This window comes from Marmota flaviventris, chromosome 13 (assembly GCF_047511675.1).
Source record: "Marmota flaviventris isolate mMarFla1 chromosome 13, mMarFla1.hap1, whole genome shotgun sequence".
NCBI lineage: Eukaryota > Metazoa > Chordata > Mammalia > Rodentia > Sciuridae > Marmota > Marmota flaviventris.
The window spans coordinates 23520943-23542531 of record NC_092510.1 but is presented as its reverse complement, the minus strand read 5'-3'; the positions used below and the strand labels follow the sequence as shown (position 1 = coordinate 23542531).

The window sequence follows — 21589 nt, the reverse complement described above, 5'->3', positions numbered from 1 at the left end:
ATAGCCAAAAACCCAATGGCTCCCACAATCAGGGGGACTTACATACATATGTCCTCTGTGGACCAAAATCTGCTTCCACCATTTGGAAAACTACAAGATGTTTTACAAAATGACAGCAAGGGAGATTCAACCTTCCATGTGGTCACTAATTTATAAGGATCAGGAAACTATTTTTAAAGTTAACGCTTGCGGGAAACACAAGCAAAATAATTTATATAGCTACTAGTAAAGATGTTTCTGAACCAGACATTGTGGTACATGCCTGGCACCCAAGAAAACTGGAAAGCTGAGGCAGAAGATCCAAACTCAAGGCCAGCTTTAGCAATTTAGTGAGGTGCTGTCTCAAAAACTAAGACTCAGGAGGCTAAGACAGGAGGACTACAAGTTCAAGACCAGCCTCAGACACTTAGCTAGTCACTAAGCAAACTTAGTGAGACCCTGTCTTAAAATTTAAAAAAAAAAAAAAAAATTTTTAAAGGGCTGGGGATGTAGCCCAGTGGTTAAATGCCCCTGGGTTCAATACTTGGTACATAAATATAAAAATAAAAATAACTGGGGATGTGACTCCTAACACTGTCTAGATATTGATGGTTGTCACATGGAGGTGGGTGTTAATGACATCTAACAGATAGAGGCCAAGGATGCTGCTGAACATCCTACATGCACAGGACAGTGCTCCACTACAGAGAACTTTTGCACTCAAATCATCAACAGTCTGAGGTTGAGAAATGACAATCAAGACCTAAGCTGGAATCCTGTCCCATTACATTTGTCTTTGTTTCTTTTTGCACTGCTTGGATCTGAACCCAGGGCCCTGTACATGCTGGGCAGGCACCCTACCACTGAGCTACATCCCCAGCCCTGCCCCATTACATTTGAATTCATGTTCTTATATGGCACAAACTGCTGTTTAAGAAATAAAAATACTTTTCAACATTCAAGCTTTGACTGTCCCTTCATCACCATCTGAGGCCCCTGTCGCAACTCAAAAAAATGAACATCTGCTTTCCAGAGATCCCACTAACAATTTCGAAATTAAAAACCACCACCACCAACAAACACCCTCGTATATTTCATAAAACAATTTGGGAAAGAGCTACACTGAGAACTTTTCACATATTATTCTGGTGCCTCAAAGGAAATTATGGAAAGGTTTAGGCTTGAGGATAAGGAGATACACGCACTTGCTCTAACTGAAACAATCTGAATATGCAGAGAATGAGACAAGAAAAACAAACACCAAACCCAGAGTTAATGATACCGAAAACCCACAAGGAATAAAGTAACCTCATCCATGTCAAACAACAGCCACGCATTTAGAATTTTAATTCACATTTTACTTAGTGCAGCTTGGGTCAATTATGTTCCTATAATGAAATTGACTTTGCTGTTTACATTCAAAGCTGTAATGTAATGGTGTAGCGGTTTCCACATTTTGGCTTCTAAAACACAGGTGTAACACACACATGGCTTATCGCCACAGAATTGCCAATACAACTGAAGAGGACACTGGGTCCTTCCCAAAGGTGGCCAACACCCACCTTTTCCTCACGGATGCTTGGCTGCATACCACTGACCATGGAATCAACTTGAGTTTCTGAAATGTAACCCACTTATAACCCTAGGAAAAACTAGGTCACAAAAAATCACAAACTTGACCCAATCAGACCTAAAACCATGCCCTGAAGTGGCATCTTGAATGCTAAGAGTGACAGTAAGTGGCATTTATAGCACATGGTATGTAAACTCTTTTAAAAGGGGACAGAAATGTGAAAAGCAGCATTTGTTGACAGCTCTCTCCAAATCATTCTTCTACGATTTCTGCTATTTCCTTATTCCTTTACACACTCAGTTCTTATTGTGGGAGAACTGTAGAAAAAAGAAAATCAGTAAGCAAGTGGGGAAGGGCTGCTTGGCAGCAGTAATATCAAGGACACTGTAGGAGCTGCCTGCAAACCTCCCATTATGTGAATGGCCTCTCTGGTAAAGAGGAGGAAAGAGGGGCAAGGATGATAAAAAGGTAGAAAGTGCTTACTTTTGCCAAGAATTTGAAGCCACTTGAAGACAAAAAAAAGGTTACAGTGCACTGAAAGGTCACATCTCAATGCAGGAGTCCCCAGAAATTGACACCAGGACTATCTAAGGGAGAAAGGCTTTGCAAACAATGCACCTGAACAATAGAAAAACAAACAACAGCAGCAGCAACAACAAAATAAAACCCACCCAATAATAACCCATTGAAAAACTGGACAGGTCTGGGGATGTAGCTCAGTCAAGGAGGAACAATTGCCTACCATGTGCAAGGTGCTGGGTTTCATCCCCAACATGGCCTACCTCCCAGAAAAGGTCAAGGACCTAAATAGGCATTTCTCATAAGACATAAATATGATCAACAGGTATAATTTTTTTTTAAAAATGCTCACTATCACTAGTCACCAGGGAAATGCAAATCAAAATCACAATAAGATAGGCCTCACACCTCTTTGGACAGCTATTATTAAAAAGAAAAGAGCTAAATATTGTTAAGGGTATGAAGAAAGGGGAACTTTTCTACACTGTCACTAGGAAGAAAACTGGTTAAGCCATTATGGAAAACAATTTGGAGGTTCCACAAAAAATTAAAAATAGAACTATATGATACAGCAATCCCATTTCTGGGTACACGTCCAAAGGAAATATCTGCACTCCCATGTTGATGCAGCTTTATTCACAATACCCAAGAAATGGAAACAACCCAAAAATTCACCATGAAATGAACTGATAAGGAAAACGTGATACATATGCACAATGAAATTATATTCAGCCTTTAAAAAGCAGGAAATAAGCCAGGCTCAGTGGCAAAAGCCTGAAATACCTACAACTCTGGAGGCTTGCAAATTCAAGGCCAGCCTGGGCAACTTAGCAAGACCCTGTTCTCTAAATAAAATTAACAGGGATGGTGATGTAGTTCAATGGAAGAGTACCCCAAGGTTCAACCCCCTAGTACCAAGGTGGGGTGGGTGCGGGTAGGAAATAGTATCATTTGTGACCACATAGATGAAGCTGGAAGACATATGCTAAGTGAAATACGGAGGATTCAGAAAGACAAATACCCCATCTCACATATAAGTAGAATCTCGCACAAAGTACAAGGGTGTTGTAGTTGCCAGGGGTTGGAGGAAATGAGAAAGCACTGGTCAAAGGGTACACATTTTCAGTTTATGCAAGATAAGTTCTAGAGATCTAAAGTATAGCACGGGGACTACAATTAATAACACTGTATTGTGCACGTGAAATTTGCCTAACAGGGTAGATCTTAACTATTCTCACTACACACCCACACGCACCCAGTAACTGTGAAGTAAAGTGATGTGAGGATATGTTATCTAACTTGATCATGGTGATGATTTCACAATGTATACATACATCAAAACATCAAGTAACACCAGAAGCAAAATTGATTCCATGTAAGCAGGCGTGTACCAAAACAAAGAGCCTGAACCTTAACAATCTGAACTCATCTTTACTCTTACTGTCTTTCAGCTAATCCACAGGCCAACTCATTCCTTATGACCATGCCCTTGCTCATCCCACCTTCCCTGCATGACCCTAATGATCATGGAAAACATCAGAGCCTCAGGACTTAAAGGCCTAAATAAAAGTTAAGTTTTAAAAACCCATGATTAGGTAGATCCACTTCAAAAACCCTACAAGCTTTAGATGAAAACATGTTCAACATCATTAGCCACCAAGGAAATGCAAATTAAAACCACAAGGAAATACCAGTTCATACCCAAGTAGATGACTACGATCAAAAAGATGGACAAGAGGTGCTGGAGAAGATACAGAGAAACTAAAATTCTCATACACTGAATTTTAAATGTAGATGTAAAGTGGTGCATCCACTATGGAAAATAGGCTCAGAAAGTTAAATATAAATGATCAGTCAGGTGTGGAGATGTGCATCTATAGCCCCAGCTACTGGGAGGCTGAGAGGCAAGAGGATCACCTGAGCCTAAGAGTTTAGAGACCACTCCGAGCAAAAGAGTAAGACACCATTTAAAAAAAAAAAAAAAACGAATACACGCCCAGTGTAACCCTACATCATGTACAACCACGAGAATGGGAAGTTATGCCCACAAACTTATGAATGGATAAACAAATGTGGTATACTGACACAATGAAATATGATCACCCATCCAATAAAAAAGGGGACTTGAGTACTAGTGCATTCCAGAATTTGGAAAACTTTAAAAACCTTATGCCATTAAGCTAAGTAAAAGGAGCCTAACTCAAAAGGCAACATAGAAATATGATTTCATTTATATGAAATGATCAGAATAGGTAAATCCACAGTGATAGAAAGGAGACTGGTGACTGCCAAGGGTTAGAGGAGGGGACATGGGATTTCTTTTGAGTATAATGAAAATATTCAAGAATTTTTATTACACAATAAAACTGGTGATGGTTACACAAATTTGTAAATATACTACAAACCACTAAAGTGCAAACTAAAATAAAGGATTTGATAGTATGTAATTACATCTCAATAACAAACACACAGAGACATAATCCCTAAAACAGATATTCAGCTTCTATTCTAGAGCATTCTTCTCTTTCTGAATAAAGAGGGAAAATTTTTAAAATGCCTTTTCCAAAGACATCAAGTAAAATCACATGAAATATGTGGAGAAATATTAAAAACAATGCTTCAGCAACTTTTCTATTAACTATGACTACACAGAAAAATCCAGATACTGAGGCCAAGACCTGCATTTGTCAAAGATACCCAGTGGTATTCTGAATTAAAAAATTTAAAAATTAACCAAAGGAGACAAAGGCATAAAAAAGACTTCCTTGCAATGCTGCTCCTTCCCTTTGAAAATTTAATGAAAGGACTAGGCCGTTGGAATGCAAGTGGAGGGTATGTCACTAAACCTAAATTGGTGGAGCTAGAAGATCCCCGTTTGTTGTAGCTATATAGTCTTCTCTTGGTAACAGGATACGCAGCTTTATTCTCCTCGGGTGAATTTGTTTTACAAAGAAATTTACAGCTGGGTTACTGATGGGCTTTCCAGGGATTAGCTACATACTCATAAGAATAAGAGGCTAACCTCACCCTCTTAAACTTCACACACTACAATTCTATAGACAGCTGACAGCTACAGCCAAAGGAGGAAAAAAAAAATCCAACATTTTGCTAATCCTTAAACCAATCATCTCATGCAACAGTGGAGAGCCCTTCCAGTCTACAACTCAATCTCCTAGGGACACAAAGTCACCTCCTGTGAACACACCATGAGTCTGTATTTGGGGCCATCCCCTCCACAAACACACAGATATCACCTAATACCCTCCACTACTTTTATTTCATACTAAGTTGCTTGAAAGCAGAGTGTTATAAATTTTGTCTATGAAGTGGAAATACACAAATCTAACCAGAAACTGGAGCCACCACAGGCCAAGACAGGAGTTCTACTCATGGAAATAAGTCATACTACAGCCAAGTAAATGAAAATAAGAAATCAAGTTTGCTTACATGAACCCTAAATTTCTTGAGTTCCCCAAATTCAAAAGCACTGCTATAGGAAATTTTTTCACATTTCCTTATACCTAACAATCAGCACAACTAGAAATCTGGTATTTTGTGGATAGAAGGACAATCTCCACTGGTCATCTGTCCATTTCTTCTTTCTTTCTCCTTCCAACTCTATTACAACGGTGCTTGTAACTCTGAGTCAACAAAGGCACTGCCCTCCATCTTTACGTTGTGTGAGGAAGCTAAGAATGTCTTGAGCCACAATTTTGCCCTCAACTCTGTCTCCATCTGTTTTTAAAGCAACTTTTTCCTCTTGGTTTGGAACTTTTAAGTTTGTTCATCAAAAGCTAAATGGCAGAGCTTTTTCACTGCTGTGTCCTTATTAAAAGGCACTCAAGCACAACAGCTTAATGGCAGGAGCAGAGCATCTGGCTGGTCTAATCTCAAATACCCACTTCCATGAAACCACTAGAAAAGGCAAAGGAGGAGGTGACCTGCTGCTCAGAGCAATCACCCCCACAAGGGCTTGGCCAACTGGACCCTAGATCTGTTACAGACACTTAGAGAAACCAGATAAACTGCAATCAGAGTTGAGACCAAAAGGTGGGTGTAAGGATGTAAGGGCTGCCACCAAGTTCTTATTCCCACAAAAGCCATGGAAGTGAATGTATTAACCCACCTACCCATGGGGACCCTGACACAGGTTAACTGTACAAGGTCATAAAAGCAGTAAGTCACATAGTCAAGTGTCCTGCCCAAGTCCCTCTGATCCTGGACCATGCTTTTTATTCAATGCAATACATGCAAACAATGTTATATGTATTACCACAAACACCATGAAGTTGGGCAACAGGTGGCTAGAAATAAACAACCATGCAATTGTTCTCTTTAAAAAATAAAATCACACCAGGCATGGTGGTGTACCCTTGTAATCTCAGCTACCAGGGAGGCTGAGGACAGAAAGATCACAAGTTAGAGACTAGCCCCAGCAAGTGTGCATGATCCTGTCTCAAAAAATAAAAAGAGGGCTGGGGATAGCTCAATGGTTGACAGTCTCTGAGTGCAATCCCCAGTACTGAAAAGAAAAACATTAACAAAAATAGTAGTTTCACCAAATATCAACTAAAAAGCTTATCATTCTTAAATATAGGTACTGTATTTAAATGGAAGGCAGGTGGAAAAGAATTAAAATTCAGTATTCTCTGTTAGTCAGGAAAAGCTAAGATTTCTATTCTGTGCAAAATGGGCAGCATTCATTTACTCAACAAGGACTTGAGGCCAAAAAAGAGTTATGACTTGTCTCTTTCCTCTGAAGAGAACCCACAGGACAAGGACAGACTGAGCTGACCTAGGAGCCCGGAGTCCTTCAGAACATTTAACTTTTTCCAGGTTTGGTGAAGAGAAATATCTTGAACCCTGTCAAGCAAGCAGTAAGCTCCTTGATTGTACCTTAAAGGGAATGAGAATGTTTCGGCTCATTTGCATTTTAAAGGGTACTCTTTCATGATCTTTCACACTTGTAATAGATGTCTAAACCGTTAAATTACTATTTCTTTTCTTAGCCTGAAAGTCGATGCAGACTGAGAGCATGGCCTCTCCCATTGTTCTTTACCCTAAGTCGGTCCCTGAACAATACTGACAGCTGCTATCAAACTAGGCTGCATTGACTCTGCGTGCAGCTGCTGCTTGTAGGAACAGACAGTCTCCTGGTACCTCCTCCCCTCTGGGGAGACAGGTTGACACACTGCATGTTCAATGAAGGGGTACAAAGGTCCACTGAATTGTCAACCCAATTTTATGCTACTTCGATTTTCCAGGATGCACACAATTCCTTTCAAGCAAAAATCAAGCATATGCCAGAGCATTAAACTTACGGTGTGAGATAATTATTGATCATTGCAAACTTTAAAAGAACCTTCTGACATAAATTAATATACTGATGTAAAAATTTCAATGACAAAAGCTACCCAGGCCAGGATACTGAAGACAAGCAAGGGGCATAAGTCTTGTGTTGGGCTCAATTCACCAATTTGGGTTATTGTTGCTCCACTATCAGACCTAATCTGCCTTTAATCTCAACAACATTTTCCCTGGACCAAAGCCATTCGTAAAATTAGCGATTCATCTGCTCTTCTAAAACGACCTGTTTTTACTCTCTGCTTCAGCTCAAAATGGGTATTACGTATAAACATCTGGTTAATGCAATTTCCTCCCTTCTAAAGTGTAGGTCCAAAGGAGATTCACAGGTCCTGGGCAGTGCTTTTGAGAATTTAAATGTAAGCATTTTACCATTGAAAAATTACATGTGAAAATTTAGAGCTGCTCAGAAAACAAACATGTTCCACAAAGTTGAACTGGGTACTTGAGAACTGCTTTGCATATGTTTTCCTTTAATCAAAACAGGCTTTTCCATCCTCATTCATTTGGGTTAAAAAAAATTCTGTGCTCCAGCTACAAGTACAATTCGCTATTAGTCTTTGCTAATCAAACACAGTACATGCAAAAGTACCAGTGAATATTTGATTTGATCTCTAAAATAAAGCAATTCATTACACAAGAAAAGGGTACAGAAGGCAGCAGACAAATGCAGATGTAATTGTGTTTTTTGTTGAATGTGATTAGAGAGCCCACTAAGTAACAGTCAAAAATGTGATACTGAAGGGGAAGAAAGGCAGAGCCTAGATCTGGGGGAAGAGGAGGGAGAATTGTTTATGCAGAGCTAAGCTGTCAAGTGTAATAAAGCAGCTTGAATAAAATTTAAGCTGAAAATCCACTGAAGCTCCCCATTTCAGGGAGGAAAAAGCTATTAAAAGGAAATGAAGGTCACCCTCCCAGTTTATTTCACCTAATTGACTGCCAATAGCTTACCACAGGCAACCCAACTGCAGATCTGCAATTGAGAAACTGATGAAAGCAGAGTTTTCAAGCTGAGGCTCATTCTTTAATCCTCCTTGGCTCTTATGTTTTTTCTCCATCTCCAGTTGGGATGTAATTTTAAGCCCTGATGGATTAACTGGTTCCATTGTTTGTGGCCGTCATTGGACTATGGCACTCTTAATCCGTACAGCAGCATGTCTAATTATCATTACAAAGTGTCTGAGGGAACTATAAAGACCAGCAGGGCATCTTCTCACAAGCAATTAACATAAATTGATAAATGAGTGATTTGAATCTGCTCAAGGCATTCACATATGAATAAAATCAGAAAGAACCCTCCCCTGTTTCAGCAACTTCTTTCCCCTGGTCTGGAAGGGGGACAGCACATGAGAACCATCCTGGGTCCTGTGGTGGGCAGAGGGATGAACTCATGCAGGGGATGGAAGACACAGTTCACCAGGTTCCTTAATGCGGAGCAAATGACTTGTGATTGACAACCAGTCGGCAAGAAGCACTAGCTGAACTCAACAGAGAGCAGGAAACCACTGAAAGGCTAGAGAGCAGTAGGGCAGACAATTAACACTTCTTCCATGGCGAGAGAGTGCTCTTTCATTGGTGCGCCACTTAAAAATTCATGAAAGAGACACAAGAAAGCAAAGGAGCAAACAGTTACACAGGTTAGAATACCCTAGAAAGGAAAAGGCAAAGACAAAGAGAACTCCGTGAAATGGTAATTCAGAGACCTGGCCTGACCCTCACTGTGGTCCAAAGCTGTAAGACAGAAGATAGGAAAGTATTTAAAACTCTTGACTTACAGCTTTTACTCAGCTAATGGAGCAAGGGTGGTTTAAGTGTCATAAGAATGAACTACACTTATTTTCCCATGGAAAAGCAGATTTCCCCATTCCAAAACATCTCTCCTATCAGCTTCCCTATGCTAAGCCCTCTTCCCCTGTGCATCTCAGCATACTCCACATCCCCTGCTACCTCCCTTATCAAACAATTCAACATTACGCTACACACAATTATACATATACACATATTAAGACATCAAACTATTAAGAAATGAAAGCTGGTTATACACACTGTAGGAGGTAGACCTGGTAGGCCACGTACCCCGATGATGGCATTCAACTCTGCCATGGTCACCTGTTTGGCACGTTCGACAGCCTGGGCCACCTGTTGTTGATGCTTTGAAAACAGGGAGAAGAAAACATGTTAGCCATAGCCAAGAACGTCCCTTTACATTCTAATAACAAAAACACAAATGCTGCGTGCTGTGTAAGCTGAATGAAGTTTAAGGGTTTAAACAGGGCACTTCTCCAGCACACAGTATTCCAAAAACATAGGAGCAGGAAACTAAGAATGGTGCTTCCTTCTACTTCTCTCACCACTCCAGAACTTGGGACTAGTCAGGGGCACTCTATCACTGACCTACATCCACAGCCCTTTTATTTTGAAGACAGGGTTTTACCATATTGTCCAGGTTGGCATCAAACTCGCTATCCTCCTGCCTCAGCCACCCCAGTAGCTGGGATTACAGGCAGGTACCAACACACCTAGCTTTCCCTGAATTTCTAACTTAACTTCTGATGGTAATTTTTGGCTTAGAATGGCAGAAAGCCAAATAGGACATGAAGAATGGCAACTTAAGGCCTTAGACAACAGAGAGAATGGAATTTAGAAGGCCACCCTGGATCACAGAACAGGTTTACAGTGATGAAAATAGGCAGATGAAGTTTACAGCAATTTTAAAACAACTGTTTCAATACTTGAAATTTAAACATCAAATCTGTGAGCACTTCTCTGATTAATAAATCTTGACCCATCAGCAGATTTTGGAAACTCTAGGAATTCCTTTTGTTCTTTTAGCCTTTTTTTACCCTTCCCAGGGGAAACAGAAAGACCCACCCTCAATTTCAGAGGATGGAAATTCACCCTGCACACTTCCCAACTACACCCCCCCCCCGCCCCCCAAAAAAGCCACAGGTTTGTTTGGGAGGCAAGAGACTAGTATGTAGGCCAAGATCCCTTAAGTCTAAACAAGTAGATTCACAAGGCCTACAAATCAGCCTGGAACAGCAGGTGTCCACTAGATCTAACCCCTGAATTCTGACTCCTAGTCCAATAAGCACTTCACTGCCTCAAGATACATTCATCCTGCACACACTGCAAACGCATTATGGCGTTTATAAGGCGGTATCCAAAAGGAAGGTAAATCTTTTCAAAGCAAAACTAAAATACAGTCAACTTCACAGGTTATTCATATAAAGAGATTTCCCTCTCAAAAGAGTAAGGTTAAACCTCAAGAACATTGTATCTGAATAAAATGGCTTGGCTTATCTACATATGTGACTCATTAAGTGGATAGAATGTAAAAAGTAATTTTACTCTTTCGACTATTCTCATCCACTTCCTCCATGGACAGCATTCAGTCAACCAATCTGATATATAGGCACAAAAAACGGATCTACTTCCATGGTACTCTCTATTTAAACAATAAAAAGGACACCAGAATCATCAGTAGCTATCAAGCTTATACTACTCAAAACAAAAGCTTTATGTTGATAAGGCATTTTGCAGTTTTCCACAGAAAAAAATTAATTTGGGGTTGAACTATTGTCACCAATTCTACAGTGTGCCCTCAGACGTGTTAGACAGAATAGCAGGGGGTTTACACACTTCAGCTGTAACAGATGTTTTTTCAGGCTTGTTCCTTGTGATAAAATTAACATCTTAAAACTAGCTAATTTGCAAACAGAGAAGCAACATAATTGCACTTTAACAGCTGAACAGTTTTACTTACTTCCTGAGACAGAAATGGGATGACTTGTGCACAAATCGTATTCAATCTCTTGGCGATTTCAGTCTATAAAGACAAAGCCATACAAATATTTAGAATACTTCACAATCAAAAAGTTTCAAAAAGGTGCAACTTCATACCTTCAACACTTGCTTCCTCCTCTATTCTTACACTTGAAGACTTAAGACTGTTTCCCTAGGTTATGTTACCAATATTTATCTTTAGATAACAAATAAGTATCAGTCCCTCCTTACAAAAGTGCAACTGCACACCTTACTGGCTACTTAGTGTAGTTGAATTGAGTTAGAAAATGCATGTGGTTTAAGGCTCTCAGGTTTAAATCTGGAGACTGCAAGCCCCATAATAGACTTTTCAATGATGGCATACCATAGCACATTTATATATAGTTATAGCAGGTTCATTCAAACTGGTGTTGGAAATCTTATCAAACAAAGGGGCCCACTGACCTCCCACCCACGATGTCCCAACTTTAGCACAATGAAAAGAGAATTTTAATGCTAGTATCCTTCACTTTTTTTAAAATTCAAACAAACCAAGAAAACATCACTAAAAACAACTCAGGTCTAGAGTGATTGTCAAGGAATACAGGAGAGTGTTGCCAAAAGGAAAAGGCCAATGGTTCAAGAGAACATAAGAGCATGTGTGCTGAGTGTCTGCCAGGAAAAGTACCTACTCAGCTACACACCCACAGCAGTCCCTCTGCTTACAGGGACAAACCAGTGAGGGAGGGAATGGAGGCTTCCAACCTGGGGAAGGATCTGGTTGCACCACCTCCAGTACCCTACAGCAATGCAAAGCAGCTCTGCTTTCCTCTAACTCTGAAGAACCAGTTCTGCTTTGCCAAAAAAAAAAAAAAAAAAAAAAAAAGCATCTGTAAAGAGACCTACCATTGACCTTATTTGTTGCAACATTTTCTGTCTGTGCTTACTAAATGCCGCCTCTATTACTGAATTAGAACAATGAAGAGGATCAAGAGAAGAAAATTACAAAGCAAACAGGCCATGCCCTTGAGAAACAGAGAATAGAATTAAGTAAGATAAGGTAGAAACCCGAGAATTTTAAAATCAAGTATATAAAAAAGAGACCCTTTTTGTCCTCTAAGATGAATCCAGTTAACTGAGCAGCAAAGTCTTTGGTTTTATGGGATGGATTTAGCCCAAATAACCCAGTTCTCACAGATCACCAACGAGAAAAGGTTATAGATCCTGCAATGGAAGAAAAGTACTTTAAGGGAAAATGGCTGGTATAGAAAGCAAACCTATGACCTTGCTTTAGCCAGTGGGGCAAACAGATATATGCAAAAGTGGTGCAGCTGTACCAGGTGCAAAAACAGAACTGGGTCAGCCCCACCCAGTTCATTTGACCACAGCCACCCACTCAAGTTAACTCAAGGTCATGGCTCTCCTCGAAAGCACGGCAGGCTTCCCTTTCCTTTAGAACAAGGTTATGCAAAACACACACACACACACACACACACACACACACGTGCATATAGGAGTAGGGATGTTCTTTGTGGACTCCTAGGTTAAGTCTCCATACCCACCTACCACAGATTCCAACACATACATTCTATACTTTCCCCTTCTCAAAAATCCACTTAACATTTTCCAATTTTAAAATTAACAGATGCATTGGAAATGGTGACACATGTCTGTAATCTCAGCTACTGAGAAGGCTAAAGCAAGAGAATGTAATTTAGAGGGCAGTCTCAGTAAAATAGCAAGACTCAATATAACTTAGGACAGGGGATGTAGCTCAGAGGTACAATATTCCGGGGTTCAACCCAAAGTGCCTTTAAAAAAAAAAAAAAGATATATGCTTGGGCTAAGGAGTGTGGCTCAGTGGTAGAACACTTGCCCAGTATGCATGAGGCACCAGGTTTGGTGATGTTTTGTTTTTTAAGATATATACTCCCTTTGAACACACACCACATGCACACAGATGTATATGAACAGAGAAAGAAAAGAAAGTTAAAATAACCCTAAGTCCATCATTCAGAAATATCCATAAGTAACATTTTGGTGATCCTGGGACACCATCTTTTCAGGCTCTCACTTTACACGCAGAAGCCCCTAGTGAGAATATACTTTTAAGACCAAGGGGTCCCACTATACACACTGGCTTTCTATAATTTGTTGTCCACTCAAAAAATGGGTCACAGACCCCCTCCCAGTCAATACACACAGGTATGAATGACTACATCATGAACATATTCTACCATATAAGCATACCAAGATTTAAGCATTCCTGACACCAGTGGGTATTTATCTTCATTTATTTTCCACAATTACAAGACTCAATGTCAAATAACCCTCCACAAGATCTCTAAAAGGAGTTTCTGAAAGTGAAAATCTGAGTCAAAGTGTGTACATATTTTAAAATCATAATGCATGTTGCCAAACTGCCCTTCAGGCAGCTGCACCAATGCACATTACTGCCCGTCTACAAAGGTGCTTGCTCTCCCAGTGTCAATATTGGATTTTCTTGACCCTTTTTTTTTTTTTAAATCTTTATCCATCTAACAGATTAAAAAATGACCCCATTTTTATTTGAATTACTTGGATTTTTCCTGAAGTTAAACATCTTTTCATATATTTACTGGCCCATTGTATCGTTCCTTTCTCATTTTTTTGCTGGTGTTTAATCATCATTTATCTTTTTGTAGTTCTTTACATAAAACAAATATTAACCCCTCATCACAGTTTGTCCAGCTTGCGACTTGTCTTTCAACCTTGCCTAGTAAGTTGTTATATGGCCAAACCGAAGAAATTTCTTCCTATGCTTCTAGCCTTTGGGTAAGGATTGGAACATACCAAAATTAGACAAGCCATCCTTATTTGTCTTCTAGTGCTGCTACGGCTATGCTTTTTATACTCAATTACCTGATCTTCTGGATTTTATTTTGATTTAGGAAGAAAAAAAATTCCTTCATTTCTAATTAAATAGTAACTATGTGTTATGTAATAGAACAGGTTGAAAATAGAATTGAACATCATTATAGGGCAGTTAAGACCCATTCTGAGTGGGATGAATGCATACTGTAAATCTTTAGCAAGATTAAAGTGATCAAAAAGTAAACAAGGTCAGGCACCACCCCAGCTACTAGGGAGGCTGGGGCAGGAGAACTGGTATATTCAAGCAACTAAGTGAAATCCTGTCTCAAAATAAAAAATAAAAATAAAAAAGAGCTGGGAATGTATCTTAATGTAAAGCATCCTTAGATTCAATCTCCAGTACCAATAAATAAATAAATAAATGACAAAAGAAGTTGATTAAAGCAAAGATGATATAAACTGGGTTGGACTAGGTAAGACTGAAATGGGAAGAAGAAAGTTACAGATCAAAGCTCAAACTGATGTAGAATCATCAAAAGCTGTGCCATATGTCCTGAAAGTTCTAAATAAATAGTATGGAAAAGACATGAAAATAAAAGCCACAGGGGAGGATCTTATTCAAGCCATAGTCTCTCTCTGTAAACCCTAATGTTAAAACTATACTGACCAGTGAAATTGATTTTTTGAGCCAGATGACCTAAATTCAAGTTTTGCTTCCACTTCAAGCTGGTTTACCCTGCACAGGGAACAGTCTACCTCCTGGTCCTGTGAGGACGCAGCAAGCACTTGACAATGCTCTGAGAGTTCCAAAAGCACCATCATCCCTCCCTAGGGGGAATTCTCATACGTTTCCCCATTCTGTCCAACAGTCTGGATGGCAGCAGCACAAAACCTGACAGAAATTCTTGGTATTACCTTCACTTCAACCCAAGATCACTCTGATAAAATTGTTAATTTAGCACCAACTAGCAAGTAGCAATGTTTCCCACCCTACTGCAGGTCACAGAGTCTGCAGATAGGATTCCCTGGATATTGGACCCTGCTTAAACCAACACTGAGAGAGTTCTATGACCTTTCCACACATTGCCTTTCACTTCTTCCAAAGATTAGAAACTCACAGGAAAAAACTGCAGACTGATGGAGCATGCTGGCACATGCCTGTAATTCTAGTTTGAGGCCAGCCTCAGCCACTTAGTGAGAAACTATCCCAAAATAAAAAAAAAAAAAAATTAAAAGGGCCGGGAATGTAGCTCAGTGATAAAGCACCCCTGAGTTTTAATTCCTAGTATAAAAAAAGAAGAAGAAGAAGAAGAAGAAGAAGAAGAAGAAGAAGAAGAAGAAGAAGAAGAAGAAGAAGAAGAAAAGAAGAAGAAGAAGGAGGAGGAGGAGGAGGAGGAGGAGGAGGAGGAGGAGGAGGAGGAGGAGGAGGAGGAGGAGGAGGAAGAAGAAGAAAGAAGAAGAAGAAAGAAGAAGAAGAAGAAGAAGAAGAAGAAGAAGAAGAAGAAGAAAGAAGAAAGAAGAAAGAAGAAAGAAGAAAGAAGAAAGAAGAAGAAGAAGAAGAAGAAGAAGAAGAAGAAGAAGAAGAAGAAAAGAAGCAGCAGCAGCAGCAGCAGTAGCAACTGTGGGCAAATAGTATTTTCCACCCAGAAATTATTTTCCTGCTCAAAGCTGAATGTATTTGGTACCTGCTAGATCACAATGTTTATAAGTAAACTTTTCCTAAACTTGCATTTCTGATACTACAACAACAAAAAATCAGCACTCATGAGTTATCCCCAAACCAAATGTGCAAGGAATCCTCCCACTTAGAAATGTAAGGAGCTGGGTAAATGCCCCATCATCAAGCTTCACTTCAAAGACACTCTGCCTGATCAGTGGGCAGCAGAAAGCAGGGGTTCAAATCACCTATCTAGGACAATCATTTATGCTCTTTGCCCATGCCAATTCCTCTGGCTGATATGCATACGATAGAGTTAGCCCTCATGATCCAAAAATTGAAGTCTATCCCAGCAAAGGAGAGCTAGGTGTCCCAAGCCTTCTATGATAGTAATAGGAACATCTCTAACCTACTTCAGAGGTTCATCAAAATCAAGTGAGCTAATATAAGTTACAGGTCTACTATTCCAAAGAGCTATACAAATCTCAGAGTTTCCCAATCCTTCAAGGCCTCCCCTGTGCCACCAATAAACACACTCTTCTCTACCCTCTTCAAGATCCTCCATAGCACTTACTCTCATTTGATAAACTAAAGCTACATGCTGCCACCACCACCTTACATAAAGCTCCCTCAGTCTCCTCAGAGCTTCCTGCAACCAGTCTTCTCAACACAATATGGGAAGCTAACAACAAGACCCCCACTAAATACTCTATTTCTTCCCCAGACCTTGCTCACCAAAACTGACCATGGGTACATGGACCAAGGTAAAACCAGATGAATCATTACTGAACAGTGCTAGAGTTAAGGCTCTGTTTACAGAAAGAAATGTTAGTAGGTATAAGATTCATGCAACTGGAGCTGAGGGTGTACCTCAGTAGTACAGAGTGTGCTCAGCATGTGCAAAGCCCTAGGTTCAATCCCTAGCGCACCCACCCTGCCACACACAAAGATTCACATTCTTGTATATGTTAACTGACCTAAAATATGACCAAATATTGCAAAGACTAACAACAAATCAAAACCTGGTGTATATTTTGCAAAGCTTTTAAGCTGAAGATATGTTCTGGGCATCTGAACTTAAGAGTTTTAGGATTCTGATCCCTAAAAGCTTGGCTTGCCATCCCTTCTTACTCTTCACGCCTTGTCTAATTACAAGACTAAAGAGCCCACTCCTCCTGCTCCACACGCTTGTGCTCCCTACTACACACAGAGTACCGCTAATGAGTGTTGTTAGAAGCTCAAAACAGGGTGAGGACTGCAGTAATTGCCAATGGGTCTCAAAGCAATCCCATGGCACCCTGCCCAAAGTCAGCTCAGGAGGGGAAACTCCACCAGGATTAAATTCCAAATTGATGGATCATAAAAAATGGTGCTCATCCTGAGGGCTGGCAAACTGATCTCTTGGTTTCCCTGAATCAAGTGGGAAGCTAAGAGAAAAACAGTGGAGTATTGGTAAGAAGCATCTGGCAATAGATAAATGGGCAAGAATAGGAAAACAAAGCACACAAAAGGAAATAAGTGGATAATAATCTCTAAATCCCTTCTGACCAGAAGTTTCTGAGTTTGTGAAATGACAGCTTTAAACACAGAAAAAATGTTCAACATCACCAGCCATCAAAAAAAATGTAAATTCTGATATAAGTAAGGTGGGTCATTTGGAACCAGTTAAGATGGTTGGGGAAAAAAAAATTCCAATGATGATGACTCCTGGGGGAGAGGGAGACACTGGAACAATCACACATCATCTTGGAAAGCAACTGGGCAATGTGTTTCAAGAGCATGAAATTATTCAAACCCTTTGGTAGTGCTTCCCACAGCTAAGAATTTATCCTAAGGAAATAGTTCAAATGAAAAGCATTCCATGCATGAAGCTGTTCACTGCAGCACTAGTTTCAAAAAGCATTACAAAAACGGCCAGGTAAAGATGGAAAAGCAGTTCAACACATCACAACCATCTGCAGAGTGTTTGAAAAACTTAACATTTGCCCTCCTGATAAATCAGCTGTCTAATACTAGGGGAACAGTTAAATACACAGCACCAACCCACAGGCATGGCAAGTAACATTAAAGTCATACTTTCGATAATGATGCCAAAATGGCCAACACATTTACTAGACTGAGCGGGAAGGGAAGAACAAAAACATGATGTCACCACACCTCTGTGTTTTTAATCATATGCAAGTGGCCAGGCACTGTAAGCAGATATCCAAAGTAAAAAGAGATTATGCTAGTGTGGTAGGGGTTTTGATGACTTTTTTCCACCTCCAATGACTTTATGAACACTGTTCTTAATTTATTGTTTAATTTTGTTTTTTAAAAATACATATATATTTGTAGTTGAAGATGAACAATACCTTTATTTTATTTATTTTTATGTTGTGTTGAGGATTGAACCCAGTGCCTCACACATTCTAGGCAAGCGCTCTACCAGTGAGCTACAGCCTCAGCCCCTGTTTAAATTTATTTTAAAATTAGAAGGGGAGATAAGAGCATTTAGGCTCACCACCCAGATGCAATAATACTAGCAAAACCTCTTACTATTTGGGTATCTGGCCTCATACAATCCTCAAATCACATATGGAGAAATCATCACTTAAGTTAAAAATTATTTGCTCAAGATCATAAAGCAAGATTAGAAGCCATATATCCTGCCTAGCACTTTCTCCAAGAAGCAAAGTGGGAAGATGGGGCATACTCAAGACCAGGAACAGTTGATAAATTCAGCTGTATTTGCAAAGCAATACAGTGGGGTGGTCATACAGCCCCAACAGCACTGCAGCAACACAAGACTAAGGCCATACATCCTCAGCCAACAATAGTGCCACAAGAAGTGGCCCACCATCTGTCAATAATAGGGTCACACTGTACGCTAGATACCCTGGCAAAAGAGGTATTTTATAACAAACTTCGGGCATAAATTGCAAACCTTAAGTACAGCCAAACTTCATTTCATATTCTTCCTCACAGGCAGAGAGGATTATGCATCAACCCTAACATCAATCTTGCCCCCAAAGGAGCAAAATCCACAAAAACATCTCTAGTTTCTGAAAATGACATTGAATACACCAAGTGAATGTAGGACATTAGGTACACAAACTGTGTGCTGGGTGGGTGTGATGGTACACGCCTATAACCCCAGCAACTCGGGAAGGCTGAGGCAGGAAGGTCACAAGTTGGAGTCCAAACTCAGAAACTTAGCAAGATCCTGTCTCAAAATAAAAAATAGGGCTGGGGATGTAGCTCAGTAGTAGAGCACCCCTGGGTTAAGTCCCCAGTATGGGGAAAAACAACACAACTTTAAAAAAAAAATAGTTTACAAAAAAGGATATGAAAAAAATACTGCTAATCATCATCCAGTGCTTCCTTCCCCTCCACAGGAGGCAAGGTCCCTTTGCCAAGAGACAACTTTCAGGATATCTACTAAACGGTGATTTATTACTGTAGCACCTTGCTTGACAGATACACTCAAAGGTAAAAGATAGTTTATCTTAAATTCTAATACAGCATAGTAGATCTCTGCTTAAAATATAATTCCATCAATAAAATCACTAATCACATTTTGGGAAAATCTAAATTTAAAGGGTGTGTAGCATGGATTGTTGTGTGTGTTGTTTTTGTGTTGGAAGAGCATGGTGGTTGTGGTGAGGGAAACAGAACCCAGGGCCCTAAGCACACACTCTACCACTGAGCTACCAGCCCATAGTAGACTCTTCTGTTAGTTTTGTATGTTGTCTGAAGTGCTGGGGATTGAACCCATGCCCTCATACATGCTAGGCAAGCACTCTACCACTGAGCTACATCCCAGTCCCTCCATGGGTATTATCTGTAAGCTGAGGTTATAACGGTAAATGAGGTTGTTGTTGGTTTCTAAAGATGTGTGCACATCCAGGATCACCTAAAAGGGCTTGTTAAAACAGAGATGACTGCCCTTAACCCTGGGGCTGCTGATTGAGGTGGTCTGGGCCTGCAAACCTGCATTTTCCCAGTACATTCCCAGGTGATCCTGCAGCTGTTGGGCTGAGGGCCACATTGGACAATCACTGCCATCCATTCACCACACACAACTGAGGCAACCTGCTGCTTAGCACCTGCCAGGTCTCCTGACATCTTTTTAATCTTTCCTGACCCCCAAGTCCCCTGAGGGAATGGACTAAAAGGTTAAAATAACTTGCCTAAGGTCAAAACAAACTAGTGGGGAGGTCTGGCCAGCCTTTCCCCAAAAGCCTTGTCACATCACAAGGGCCAAAATCTCTACACATTTTTACAAAATGAGACCAAGGCAAGAATACAAACCCAGGGTACAGGAACACATTTGCCTCCTGAAGGAAAACCTCAAACAATAATCATTTAAATTATTCCACCCATGGCCATGTAATCTCGCCTCTTCTTAAAGCCAATGATTACAACAAAACAAAGAGTACCAGATGACAGAAACCTTTAGTGGCTCAACTAATCAGAACATAAGTCACCAATTACTGGCAGACAATAACTTTTATGTTCCATCTCCCGCTCACTGGGCTGCTCACTCCCACATCATTCTCCGTCTGAACCCTTTCCAACCAGGCCCTGACTCTTACCTATCCTTCACTGCTCATCTTTCACACTCACAGCTTCTCTGAAAACAAGGAGGGGTTAAAGAGAGGAAGAAGAAAAAAACTGTGCTGAAGGCTGCACAGGCAGAGATAGCAACACTAATTGCTCCCATTCTCTGGCTCCTAAGGCAGATTGCAGGGGCCTGCATCTCCGGAGAAAGCTCTCCTATCTTTGCTGTGGCTCTCAGCAGAGCAACTCAAGTGCCCTTAATTGTTTATGTTCTTAATGCAGAGCCTCTTGAATGCATTCATTTTTAATAGCAGGCTTGAGTGTGGGGCCCATCAAAGAATGACAAAGCAACTCTATTCATTGGTTCTCCTTCCAGCAATGATGGTCTTTTGATTTATTTGCAAATGACAAGCTTGCCAGGCCCCACTTGAGGGCTGCCCTCATTTTCCCCCCTCCCAAAGAATTCAGTTGCATTTTCCAAGACGAAGTTGAGTCTGCAATGCTGTGTATTTGTGTAAATTTTTCCCCCTTCAGTTCCTTCTAATTAATGACTTAAATGTTTTGACCCAACTGTTGCCAAGCAGAGCATTTGGGCTTTAATTTGTCATTTTGGTAAAGATGCATCTTTGACAAAAGCATCGCAGCTGTTTCAGTTCTTAACTAGCACATTTCCATTATTCAGAAACCCTTGTTATGGAGTTCAGGAAGGGCCTGTTCACAGGAAAGAGTATTGACTTGTCCCAGGATAGGGGAAAAAAAACGAACAGCTTTTGGTGGCATTAAAGGAAAATGCACTTGTTGGCCCCACAGAAAGTTTTCAAGACAAACTCCACAGGGTGAATCATGAAACATCACCATGAAGTCACCACCTATTGTTCTCAGCTGGAAAAAGAACGCCTCTCCCTGAACACACCCCAAAGCCAAGCCCACACCCTCACCTCTCCTTACAGATCCTAGTAATTAGGCAGCTCTTGAGAAATTAGATAATATCATACAACAGCAAGATTAGTGGGCGGAAAAGTCAACTACATCATCATCACAGAATGAAGGTTAAAATTGCAACCATGAAACTATAATATGCCTATGTAAAGACAAAGACTGCAGAAGAATTTGCAAAAATCAAACCATGGCTGGAAACCAGCTTACAACTTTTCACAAAATTTATAACACTGCTTTCTTTGAATAAACTCTAAAACATTCCTTGTTAACTGTAGCTACCACTTAGGCCTGTGTAATCTGTGTTTTGGTTGGTACAGACTGCCAGCAGTCTATGGTCCCAATTTCCATGCTTTCCATCCTGACAAAGCAAACACCCTGTGCACCCAACTATAGTGTTA

At 40.3% G+C, this 21589-nt stretch overlaps 1 protein-coding gene across 6 annotated transcripts in view; it reads right to left on the bottom strand.

Moving 5' to 3' along the window:
- The window catches only part of LOC114105017 (transducin-like enhancer protein 1), a 91708-nt gene that overhangs the window by 49719 nt on the left and 20400 nt on the right, over nucleotides 1-21589 (bottom strand). For 4 of the 6 annotated variants that reach the window (XM_071600539.1, XM_071600540.1, XM_071600543.1 and 1 more), the window contains 2 exons: nucleotides 11202-11264; nucleotides 9482-9586 (listed from right to left, as the gene is read on the bottom strand). In XM_071600539.1, coding sequence (XP_071456640.1) covers nucleotides 9482-9586; nucleotides 11202-11264 — 168 coding nt within the window. The remainder of the gene's footprint in view (nucleotides 1-9481; nucleotides 9587-11201; nucleotides 11265-21589) is intronic. The other 2 variants (XM_071600541.1, XM_071600542.1) reach the window with 1 other exon arrangement.